General features: G+C 52.6%; 1 protein-coding gene across 1 annotated transcript in view; it reads left to right on the top strand.

Moving 5' to 3' along the window:
- LOC123023559 (rabphilin-3A-like) overlaps positions 1-12710 on the top strand; it is a 78218-nt gene that overhangs the window by 34103 nt on the left and 31405 nt on the right. The window contains 1 exon segment of the mRNA XM_044430400.1: positions 7912-7991. Within this exon segment, the coding sequence (XP_044286335.1) occupies positions 7912-7991 (80 nt within the window).

Raw genomic sequence — 12710 nt, 5'->3', positions numbered from 1 at the left:
CGGGAAGGTCCGTCCTCGGCGTCCCCAGGGGTGAAGAGCCAGGTGCCTGGGAAGGGTCCGTCCTCGGCGTCCCCAGGGGTTAAGAGCCAGGTGCCTGGGAAGGGTGAGACACGGCTGGGGAGAAGAGGGGATACGAACAGTCCCATCTTCTGAAAGTTGATCCGGGTGGTGGTGTGGATGTGGGCTTGGGCTCCGGCAGGAGTGGGGTTCAGTCCCTCAGGCCATGATGTGCCCCGTGTGACTCTGGGCCGGTCATAGACTCTCACCCTCGCCTACCTCGCCGGTTGGTTGTTGAGAGGATGAAACGGAGGGGGAACTCTCTTGAGCTGTGGATGCTATGCCTTCTTTGGGGTTTGGAGAAGCCCCTGGGGGCGCATTCTGGGCATGGGGGTGCTGAAGGCGAAAAGGGTCAGGGGCCAACGACTAGCCTCTTTCAGCAGCCGGTGCTTCCTTCCCTCCACTTAACCGTGGGAGAGGCATTTTGGCCTTCAAGAATGGCAGGGAAATGCCGTGCAGAAGCCTGGAAAACGCCAAACAATCGGTCGGTCGTGGGAGGAAAGGGGAGCTCAGCACCGAAAGGAGGCTGCCGGATTCCACCGGGCGGCCCGGCATTCCTTCCCACCCTCTGCTTGGCTAACGCCGTGAACAACTTCTGCACCAACCTTGTGCCACTGCGTCCTGGTCCTTTTTAAAATCTCCCCCCCCCCCTCTAAATCAGTAGCTCTCAAGGCATGATCTGGGGCTCATCCCGGTGCCTGGAGCCTTTCGTGCAGAAATGGCTGAACCAAGAAGGAGAAATCTCAGACAGGACCCGCCCTTCTCCAGCCCCGTTTGCCACAATATCGATCGCGGGTTGTTTGTTTGCGTGCGTCTCTCTTCTTCTGGCAGAAAATGCGCTGTATCGAACACAGTGGCAGGCAAGGCACTCCCCTTTTCCCACTGGTAGGAAGGAATTTAATGAGCTATGCCCCAGGCAGAAAGCAGGCAGGAATTCAACAGGTGTCATTTGCTTTTCTACTGGTGGAGAAATGGCAATGGAGAAAGGTGCCCCCACCCCCATCTCATGCACGCAGCAAGTCCAGGCAAATACGTTTGCCATACAAACATCTCCCAAAGTGCCAAGGATCACCTCTGATGGCTTCTTCTCTTGAAGCCTCTCAGGTATGTTGCCGCCAAGAGGGTGACCCCAACTGCAAAAATATTTTGGGTAACTTCTGCTCAGAGTGACTCAGCACAAAAGAGAGGGCTGATTTTTGGAGGAGAAAAAGCACCGGCTCTCCCACTCTTGCTAGTCATCAAGAATCCAGATCCTATTAAAAATTAAAAATATTCATTAACAGCTGTTGACAATGTCAGAGGATTTGGGGAATGCACGTGGCATTTCGGCGGAGCCAAATAACTCAGAATTTGTCAGAGAAACAGGAAGGGAGAGCAGGGTTGGAAAAGACGGAGATCTATGGAGAAAAAGAACGCAAAGTTGTTTTGTGGGCATATTGGACTTGCTGCTATTTATAATGTGCTCACTTGTCTCTCTCGTTTGGATTATGCGAGAGACAGAAAAGACTTCTGTGCCAAAGACTTCTGTGTCAGCAATGCATCTTCTCCATCCCCAAACTCGTTTTTGTCTAGGTTCGAGAGCAAGGCAAAAAATGCCTGGTTCACACCAGAAGCTAAACTGATTTCTCTTTGACATCAGAGTTCTTTCCTCAAAAGATGTGTGCAAAGCTGCCAAGATTTGTAAAAATAACATGCAGAAATATGTTCCGCTAAGGAAATAGTTTTCCAAAAAGAAGCTGCAGGTTTAGGCAGGGTTCCAAGCAACGCATGCACCAAGAGAAATGAGCATGGCTTTGAATTTTCATCTCCCTCAACCTAAAATCCACCAGAATAAGAATCTTTAGCGTATGGATGGATGAATGCAAGAGCTGGGGGAAAGATGGGGGAGTGAAATGGATCGTCTTTCACTTCCCTGAGCTGCCAGTCTCCTGGCTCCAGATGTCTCTTTAATTGATCTTTGGTTCGTTTTCTGGCCTGCGGCTTTGCGGCTTTCCCTCCTGCAAGGAAAGCTTGCCAACCACTTCGGGATATCCCAGGCTGGCGAGAAACACCAGCTTATTAACTGGTCCCCAGACACGTCTGTTGCCACTTCCTGGGTGCTACAATCCAATTTTTGGGGAGCTGGTCAAGGAATCTTGGGGGAAACTACTTGCAGGAGGTTCAGCAACATCTGGCCTTCGGGCAACTGAGTCGAGCCACATGGGTGTCTTCTCTCAAAGTGCACCGTCTCCAGCGCTGCCGGGAATTTCTTCGTAACCTCTTCTTCGTAACCTTCCTCGCCCTGCTGGAAGCTGCCTGAATGCTGCTTTATGAGCCACAGAGAATTTATATGCCGTCCTTTGTGACAGGACGGCATATAAATATTCTAAATGAATAAATAAACTCTGCACACGCATTGCAGAGAGCTTCGGGCACCCCTGTTCTGCTCAGGGGTGCTCCATTAGCAGTGCTTTAGGCACAGATTCTGGAGGGCTCATGCGGCCCCGGTAACCGTCCTGACCCCAAATATGCGGGCGTACGGAAAAACCCGTTTGGGAGGTTTTCCTCTCCACTGGGAGCAGCTCTCTGGTCAAGTGGTTCAGTTGTTCTGGTCTGTTCTGGACTGAGCTGTCCCCAGAGTCTCTGTGTTCAGCACGGAAATTGGGAGGATCCTGCTGGTTAAAGTGGGGGCGTGTTGTCCATGGGAGCCCCGGTTCCACTACGTCACCACAAGGCCGGTGAGTCCTGAGTCCTGAGAGGGCGCAGACTTCGCGGCCCTCTGACATGCGGATGGAGGAGTTGGATGGAGCAGGGAGGCATGGAGAGGACACTCCGGCCACCTCCCGTCACTAGCCAGCCCCGCCTTGAGTTCGAGGGTCCCCTCAAGGGTCTTTCCTGTCTGTCACTCTAGACCAGTGTGAGCCAGTCCAGATGCTTTGGACCACCATTCCCAGAATTCCTCAGTGTTACCCCTGCTGGCTGCAGCTGGTGGGGGCAGAAGCCCAGAACAGCCGACGGGCACCAGCTTGACTGCTCTAACCACTGCACAACACTGCCCCCCTTTGTCATAGGGGCTCTCTCCACTTGTCTCTTTTGCCCTCATCTTGGCCTGGCCTTTCCCATCTTCTCCTCCTGTAGGAGCACTTCCCAAAGGTCTTGCAGGGAGGGGGGAGCTGTTGGCAGCCAGATGAGGGGCACAGGGGGCTGGCTTCCTCCCAGATGCCCACCCCCCGAATTCAACGGAGAAATCAGTCCTCGCCTTGGCAAGCCAACGCGGCCCTTCTTGGCTCAGCTCCCCGGGTGCCTCTTAGCAGCTCCAGGCTGAAAGTGCCTTTTCCCGGGTGAACAGCTTGTCGATCGCTCACGCCCCTTCAGGATAATCTCGCCTCGTTGGCGTGTGCCGCGCGGGTGGGGGGCAGAAACGGAGCTTAGGAAAAGCAGCCTCAGCTTCTGCTCAGAGCCGGAAGGCTCCGTTTTGGCATCGCGGATGCCGGCCCTCGAGATCTTAACAATAATTGCAGTGGTTAATCGCATTATCGTTCTCGATCACTTATGCAGCTTTGGCATCAACATTCAATAATAATAAAATAAGTAATAAATAAATAATAATAATAAACGAGGACCACCCGCTCTTCAGCCAGATGAGGCTCCCAGAACGCTTGATGGAGCTTTGTGATGAAACAGCTTCGGTCTGGAAGGCACGGCAAAAGGAAAGAGGATGGGGACGGAGGAGGAAACACACACCTGTGGCTTGCGTCCAAGCCCCCGTTTGTCTCCTCTGCGTCCGTTTCTCCTCTGCGGGGTGGACGGGGTGAAGCCGATTTGGGGGCTTGAGATCCGTGCTTTGCACGCAGCACCGGCTGCTGCTTTTGGGGTTCTGTCCATGCCCCCCCCCCCAGTGAATCTCCCTTTGCAGCACAATTTTTACCAGGTGTGGTGGGGGCCGTCGCTGCTTTTTCATCCTGGGCGCATTTCAGCCGAGCTCCTGCAGTGGAGGAGCATTCAAGCGGGGTCCTGACTGGGAGGCATTTCCCACAAAGCGCAGCACACAGAAAAGGCCCACAAAAGCAAACGCCGCTGGCTCGCCTTCCGTCCGCCGGTCTGAATGCTCTGGGACCTGCCTTTGTTTCCGCAGGGGAGCGTTCGGGCGGGCAGCCCCTCCCGGCTTTCGGCTCTTCCAGGCGGAGATCTGGCTGGCATGGTCACCACATTTTACTTCTTATCTTCCCATCCGGCCTTTTGTGAGGACCCCAAAGGAACTTGCCAAACTCCCTGCTCTAGCTCGAGGATTCCTATCTGAGCAACAGGGCTGGACTGGATGACCTCTGGAGCCCCTTCCTAAGCTCAGGATTTTATGATCTGATACCAAGCGCTCCTAACTGGAAGCCTGGAAGCACCTCTTCAATACCTCCCCAACATCTCAGTGTAGAAGGATCAGATCGGAGCTGGCGGCTTCCTTGGTTTGGAAGGATTCAGAGGTCACCATGTCCACTGCCAGGGCATCTCTTGGATTCCTCCAGCAAAGCAGGTCCCGCCGCCTCCACGCAAGCCCCCCTCCTGCCCACGGCTCCCACCATTGGAGCATTTCTCCTGATCTTTACCTCAGCCCTGCAATTTCCAAAGGTTGGCTCCACTCCGCTTTCGCCTCTCTGTTGGGCAGGCCCCGCTGGCCAGCCTGGCAGAATCTTTGTAATCCTTGTTGTGATCGTTGTGGGTGATGCATTTTGAGCCCTGCATTTAAAAAATGGGTGAAGGGAGTTGGTGCACATTTTCTGGAGCATCCAAAGGCCGAGCTTTTCCTCCTAGTTTTAAGATGCCACATAGTTTCCCACCTACGTTTCTCTCCCTCACAAAATAACCTGCACTTTTATTACAAAGCCCATCAGCCTTTGGATAATTTGAAGAGGGAAAACGTGGCAGGGGGAGGAGGGAAGGGGGAAGAAAGAAGATCAAAACCCATGCCTGAATTCGGCGCTCCTATCCATTTCTTTCCTCAAAGAAAATAATTGCAGAAGAAAGATCGTTGCACTGTTCTAAGCGACCCATTCTGTAGCCTGCAGCTTTTGCTTTGAATGTTTCTTTAAAAATATATATATATCTTTTTTGCACAAAGGTCAGACTTGGGAAGGCTGCACTGGCTTGGAGACACGCCAAAAAAATTAGCCTGCTAGTTCTAACTGAACGCAGTACCAGGTCTGCATTTCAGGGCTGGGCTCTCTAATTAACAGCAGAACCAGCGGCTTCATGTCAGGCGTGAAACTGGGCCAGAGAGGGGAGATGGTGGCCCATCCATGATGTTTGCCAACGGCCACCGCTGGGTTAAAGCCAACTTTAGACAGAGACTCTTTCTAGACAGTATTGATTATTGATCTGCTTGGTTATTTAATTTCTAGGCTGCCCCACAGCCGAACCTCTCCGGGGGGGGGGGTTCACAACAGTGTATTTGCAAGACAATATCTAATAGACCATTGCAATTTATTAAAGCATCATAAATGCTATCAATGCAAAAGCTGCATCCCAGTAAAAACAGAAAAGCAAAATTGTATTTAGAGAAGACCCTCTCAAGTCCTGTCTAACGACCAGTAGGCCCCAGTGGCTAATTGGATGCCCTGCAGCAGAGGATGGTCTGAACTGGGAACTGAAAAGATAGCAAAGTTGGTGCCAGCTGGGTTTCTGGGGGAGGTTTGTTCTGCAGCTGGGGGCCACCACCGAGAAGGTCCTGCCTGTGGCCTCGGTCCAAGCCTCCCTTGGAGGTGGTCCTTGGAGGAAGGCCCACGAAAGTGAGGATCGTGTCTGGGCAGATGATGGTCGGGAAAGGCATTCCCTCAGGCCACACAGGACTTCATAAGATAAAAGCAGGGCCTTGAATCAGCCTGGCTAACGCATTTTGTACAAGCGGCTGCTTCAAGGGGTGCCCCAGGCAGAGAGCCTTGCAGTAGCCTAGCGTCGAGAGAGTCGCTAGCAGTATTCTAAGCATCTTTTAACTCGGTTTGCATGCAATGAACCCAGAGGAGCGGCATTTTCTTCTAGAAATGAGGAGGGGTGCATGAAAGCTGGAACTGTGCTGGGGACCTTGGAACGCCTCTTTCCGTGGGGGTTCCATATTCCTTGCAGCTTTTAATTTGAGATTTATAGGACCGACCTGTGATGCTCCATGCTGGTGAGGGTGCAGTTCACCCCCATGGAGAGCCCCTATAATGCTCATCGGGGGTGTTCAACCTGAAGACCCCCTCCCATTTTGGAGCTGCCTGCGGGGCCGGATTCTGGTGGAGGTGGGTGGGCCAAAGACACAAAGGGCAGAGCCCAAATCACTTGCCAATTTATTCTCAAAGCTCTCCTTGTCTGTAACTGAAGCTTAGGAAAGCCATTCCAGGCTTGTGGACTGGGATGGGGACCCCCAAACTGGCAAATTCCCAGTGGGAACCAGTCGTCCTGGACTGCATGGGGGCACCAAAAGCCTTCAAAGTATGTCCTTCTTGCAAAACACTGGAAAATCTGTTGTTTGCCTGCAGTAATTGGAAGTCTTAACGAGGCTCCAGGGACGTCTTCCTCTCCCGGCTCTGCCACGCAATTTCTGTAGGGACATTTCAGCCTGGCCAGGTGGGGCTGTTAACGAGCCGCCCCGTCAGCTTTGTTTGCATCGCCACAGCATTTGCTGGATCGGGCCCTGATGTTTACTTGCGACAATTGCAAGGAAAAAGACATTTCGGTGCCGCCTGCTTTGAAATATCCAGCCTCCCGAAGCATCATGCGGCGGAGGGAGTTCGCTCTGCAGTTCAGGATCTCAGAGCAGAATCATTCTGCTGGATGGGCTTGCTATTTTTCAGGGAAGTGGCAGCAGAAACGGGGTTGGACCCCACGGGTCCAGCAGCCAAGCGCTTCTACGAACCCCGCTTTCGAGCTGAGCCTCGAATGCCAAACGCCAGCTCCGTAGGACCAGAAATTCATCCTCGTCTCTTCCCGCTCGGCCCACAGGGCAGAGCTGGAGTCATCCGTCCGTGGGCTTGACCGCTGTCCTTGCCAAACTGGCTGCAGGGCTGTGGACTGAGACCAGGCCGCCCCAAAGCATCCAGCATGGATGCTTCTGTTGCTGAAGTGCTTAGATGAAGGCACAGCCATGGCCCTCGGGGCCTCCGTGGCAGCTCCTGCCGTGTCTCGCACCAAGACAAGTGTCTTCAGCCGTCCCGATAAAGCTCCAGGGGGGGAAGGAGGCTGGGGGGCCTGAGCCCCGAGCGTGACCCCTTTGCCGACGGTGCTGATGGCGCGGCGTTATTTTATATTTCTGAGTGCTGATCGTTTTCTGTCCCACTGGTTATGCTGTATGTTTAGGGTTTTAATCTTTGCAAACAGCCAGAGTGTCCCGGATCTTGGATGGGATGGAAAGATAAGGAATGGATCGAATGCGGTGGTGACGATGACTGCGGATATCAAAATATTGCATGATTCGTCTCATTATTGCGACGGATGGGGTTTTTAAGGTGCAGCACAGTAGAAATGGGAGAGAGAGGCAGTGCGGTGTAGTGGTTAAGAGCACGGGACTGGAACTCAGACGATCTGGGTTCGAACAAAGGTGTGTTACTTTACTTGTTAGTACGCCTGTTTGCTTAAAATAAAATAAAAAAATCACCTGTCCATTTGTGATATCAGAATGCCCAGAAATAGACCCAGGTGAGACTCCAAAGCTCCTCAAAGTGTCCCCAAATATTAATTTTCCGGAGAACGCTCTTATAACGCAGCCTGAGAAAAAGTTCTATGAACTTGCGAATGCAGAAAATCACGCGGCGCTCTCCGCCGGGTTCCTCCGCTGCCGTCCATTGGCATCCCGGAAGTGGCCGAGCCATTTTTAATCAACTTCTCCATTTTCATCTCTCCCAGCTGCCCTGGGGACGCTGGATTTCAGCTTGCTGTACGATCAAGAAAACAACGCTCTGCACTGCACGATCAACAAGGCCAAGGTAGGGAAGGCAGTGCGACCGGGCACGGGTTGTGGCGGGCGGCGAGCCTCCAACTCGCATCCCGAAAATGTACGCCAGTCTCCTGGTGCCGCAGTTTCAGAACGAAGTTTCCTTGTCCGCTTGTGGCCGGGTTCAGGGACTTGCATCGCCCAGCAGCCGAGCATGGATAGGGCCTGCGTTGCCGCTGAACTATCAGTTTTATGGGAAGACGATCACGTCGTCTGAACCCAGCCGTGTCACCAACCAGGGTTTGTTCAGCACCAGGGAGACACAGTCCCCAGCCCAGCCACACACTGAAAAAGCGCGTCTTCTCTTCATGGGTGGCTTGCGGTTAAGCACCCACGGTTTGCGAGTGTGCCTGGGTTCAGACAACACACTATCTCAGGCTCGAGGGTCAAGTAGTGGTAAAAGGCATGGGACTGGGACTCGGGGATCTGGGTTCGAATCCACGCTCAGCCATGGAGCCGAGTGGGTGACTTTGGGCCAGGCACAGACTCGCAGCCCAGCGAGGTGCCGTGGGTGTTGCAGTCGGCCATCTCGGGACACCTCCTGGCCTCTTCTCGGAAGGGGGCAGCTGGCGAGAGGGGCTGAGAAGCGGCCGGCCAGCCTGATGCTGTCGACCAACTTCTCCGCTCCTGAATGCGTCTGTTAAATGAGGCTGAGCGTCTTCCGCAAGTGTGTTTTTCTGGCAGCTGCGTCAGAGGCAGAAATCAGCCTTTTGCGTGTCGTGAAATGCTCGTTTTTGTGGGAGGGGGTGCCTTGGACAAGGAGGGCTGGGATCGGAGGGTGCGTGTGGGAGGAGGGGGTGAGGCAGGATGTGGAGAAGCCGGAAGGGGCAGGGTGCGCGACGAGCAAACATGGTGGGAGGGAGGGGAGGCAGCTTGGGGTGCAGCTTTTCCCTCCGAAGCCCCTCAAAGCAAGCACTGCAACAAGAGATTGCAGCGCAGAGCATGCCTCTTGGCCGTTCTGGCCGGCCAGCCCTGTGCAGGCCTGGAGTGCTCAGCTGCTCTTTGCTCACCCGTTTTCTGATCCCCCGCTCTTGGCTTTGCGTGCCTCGGTCCGCAGCAGGCAGCTCTGAGGGTCTCTCTCTCTCTCGTTCGAAGGTTTTTAAAAATATTTCTGCACGCTGTGGCATTCACTTATGCCTGTGGATGTCCCCTCTGGGGTGAAGGCCGTGCCCTTTCGGCCCCATCTTTATAAAGCTGACATGTAGCGCTGTAAACAGCAAGATGATGCTGAATTGCAGGTGTGTGGGAATTCCTCGCTTTCTGGGGCCGGGATACTTGGATGCGGCTTCCTTCCACTTGCTGGGGCTTTAGTCCGATCTCATGCAGGCTGCTGGGCCTTGACCCCCAAACATTTTCTGGAAAGCACCTGCACAGTTCAGACGATGACCCTCTTTCCATTTTTAGGGGCTTGGTTCGGCCAAGGCACCGCCTTTTAGAGATGTATTAATCAGCTTTAAATTTTATATTGCCAACTTTTTCATGATTTTAAACAAGTATGTTTTAATATTGTAAAATACAATAATGTTTTATTGTATTTGAATGTGCTGCTACGAACCGCCCAGAAAGCTTCAGCTGCTGGGTGGTAAAGCAATTTAATGATAATAATTAATAATAATCAGACCCCAAGTGGATGCATTGGCGCTGAGCAGCACATGGTCTGGGAACTTGACTAGTTCAAAATTCTCCTTGTATCAGGTCTGCCCAGGAGTGCCTGTTCATCTTCCATCAAATCCGTTGCCATCCTCAGATATGATTTCCTGTAAAACACGATTGCTGTCTCAGCTCTTCCTTTCTCCCCGGCCTTGAAAAGTAACCAGTTCGTTTTATCTTCTCCCCATCAAAAGATGTATAATTTATATTCCCTTTGATCCTCTGGCACCTTTCCTTTGATGTTAATGTGATGCCTGGTCAGTGTTTACCTCCTCCGAAAGGGTAAACGCTTCAAAGGAGGGCTGGAAATAGCTTAATAGCCGTAATCGCTTGTAGGGTTGGAGAAAACATGACCCCTCCGTTGCCCCTTCCTTCCTCCCACTCTGGGCTCGTTCAGCACCTGCCTTCTGGGTGACCTGACGTGAAGTCTTGTAACCGTCAGAGGCATTTCAGCGTTTAAACAGACAAGAAGATCAGCACAGAGCTGCCAGATCAGAGACTCAGCCCTACAAAGCAGGGCTTGGGGAAAACAGGCCTTTCGGGGGTTTGCCTGCAGCAATTGTGGGTTGCAGATACACTGCCACTGAACATGAAGGCTCGACTAGCAGGGGCATGAAACCACAAGCCTGGAAGCCCCAGTCCGGCCTTAAACCGGACCTGGGGCGGCTCTCCTTGGGTTCCCCAGCTGGTCTGAAATCAAGCCCAGCACAATTTTGAAGTGGAGGCGTCCCCTTTCCGTCTCAGCCTGAGCTATACTTGTTTGTGTATTTTTCTTCTTATTTGATTGGATTTCTGTAGGCTTTTAATTAAAAGTAAAGCAAGGCAGAGCTGGTTACGTGACCAGCCCATGACGCCTGCATGGCGACGGCTGGCGCGTCTTCTTATTGTCGGTAAACAGCCGACTCATTCCGATGAGTGTGAAAGGGTCGCCATCTCATTTCTAAACCCTGCTCTTCTGCTTTGGCAGACATCGTGTCGGTACAGCCCCCTCCCCTCCTTTATATGAAAAATTTCCTGGCAATACTTCTTTTTCCTGTGTCAAGTTGCCCGTAAGATAAAGGAACGGGACCATTAAAAACAAGTTGGCAGCTTTTGCGGTAAAATTAGAAAAGTTGGAAGTGGGCAGAAGAGGCCAAGGGGGCTAAAGATCGTGGCATCTTGGAAGAGACCTTAGAGGTCATCTAGTGGATCCATCCCCTCTGCATTCATTACCTCAGCTTTCCTGACGGCCGGCTATCCAACCATGCTTCAATTCCTCCAGCAAAGGAGACGTGTTATTTGAAAAGACCTGGCCTTCGGCTAAGAAGGCATTTAGTGTGCCTGATAGCAGCATAAGACGATCCCTGTCCACGGGCTTGGAATCTGGAAAGGCATGGCATGCGAGGAAAAAGGAGGAGGAGGGAAGAGGAAAAATGGAGTGTTCTTCAGGAGGCTGGGTGTGGGTGGAGCCACTCCAGTGCCGGCTGCCGTCTGAGCTGGGCATTTGGCCGTCGCTGTAATTCCCCTTTCTCTCTCGCCTCATTTTCTTTCCCTATTGGAAACGACACTGAGACTAACGTCCCACAAAGGAGAATGAGGCAGGGAACCGGGGTTTTCTCCTCTGCTCTCTTGCTTTGCTTTCACAACCACCCTGCGAGGTGGGCTGGGCTCCTGACCTGGACATTGAACTAGAAGTGTTTCTACTGGGCCAAAACTATGCGACCGGCTAGACTAGATGCGTTCTGCACAGGCTGTGGAGAGGTGCTTACCTGGGCCTCGCGTGTGGAGCTCTGGAGCAGTGTCTGACGTGTGGAAGAAAGTGGATCAGGGCCAACTCAGGTGGCACAGAGCTTCTGTATTGCAGAAGCTGCTAGTCCTCATCAAGGTAGGGGGACCTCTGGCAGGGAAACGGGTGTGCTTTCAACTGGGCATTCAGTGAAATCATGAATTATGGACAGGCAGTAGGAGTGTTTTTGGCCTTTGTCTTACATAAAATAAAAGTCTGGTTCAGGGTTCAATTGGATGGGAATTCACAAAACGTGCAGAGGCGAGGTCTGCATCGTGCCAGGAGGGGGGGGCTCTGGCGAATTCGTAACCCCTCCAATCCCCAATTAGCCATTTCCCTTGTGGCTTTCGCAGCTGCACCACCAGCAGGAAATTCAACAGGTCATGTATCTGGCACCTCCGCTGAGCTTCACCTGGTTGAATACCTGCCTGCCATGTTGCTGTTTCACACGCAGGATAGCCCTGAAGGTGTGTGTTTGGGGGGGTGGGAGGAAAAGCGTGCTCAAACCAGGCCCATCCTAAGAGTGAGAAATATTGCATGGCTAATTTAGTCGCTCCCGGAGTTGGATTTCTGGCTGGTCTCCAGTGCGTGGAAAGAGTCCCTTTGCCAAGAAACCGAGCAGAGTCGTTGGCCGCCGCCAGAGGATACGGTACCATTTTCAGTCTCCTCTTGATCCATCACTCATTGCCTTTCTTTTTGTGTTCTCTTCCCCTTCAACAAAATTACGCTCCATTCCGCCCTGCTCATTTCATTCTGTCGGCCGGAAGCAGGTGCCAAAATCCCACCACAGAAAGGTAAGGCCTTGGAAGCACTACTCGCCCTCCCTAGCTAGATACGTAGACCCCCCTCCTTGAGCCGTGCTTGAAACCTGGGCGCTTACCCTGCTGCAAAGACGACGGAAATTGCGTAGCTCAAGCTTTGTAGTTTCCTTTATCGTGGCGTGATTCTGCTCTTTAAAAACTCCGTGGCTAAAAAGACTCTACGGATGTGCAATCGGTACACCAAGGCAGTCGCTATACACAGGTGTACAATCGGGAATGACACAGCACCCAAGCAAAAAGCGGTGGGAAGAGCATAAAGGCCAGGACACCTCGTTTTTGTAACCCTAACCGTTTACAGCTGCACACCCTGACCCTAACATAGCGGTATAGTTCCATTGCAAACAGGCGATTTTGAAAGGACATTCCTTGAGTAGCTTACTCTGCGCAGCTCATTATTTCTGCCCATCCTAAACACATTCCAACCATCAAAACCATGCCAGGACACCCCCTTTTCCTAACCCTAACCCTACCCTGG

This window comes from Varanus komodoensis, unplaced genomic scaffold (genome assembly GCF_004798865.1).
Source record: "Varanus komodoensis strain SLA01 unplaced genomic scaffold, ASM479886v1 scaffold20_1, whole genome shotgun sequence".
NCBI lineage: Eukaryota > Metazoa > Chordata > Lepidosauria > Squamata > Varanidae > Varanus > Varanus komodoensis.
This window is presented reverse-complemented; position numbering and strand designations above follow the sequence as displayed.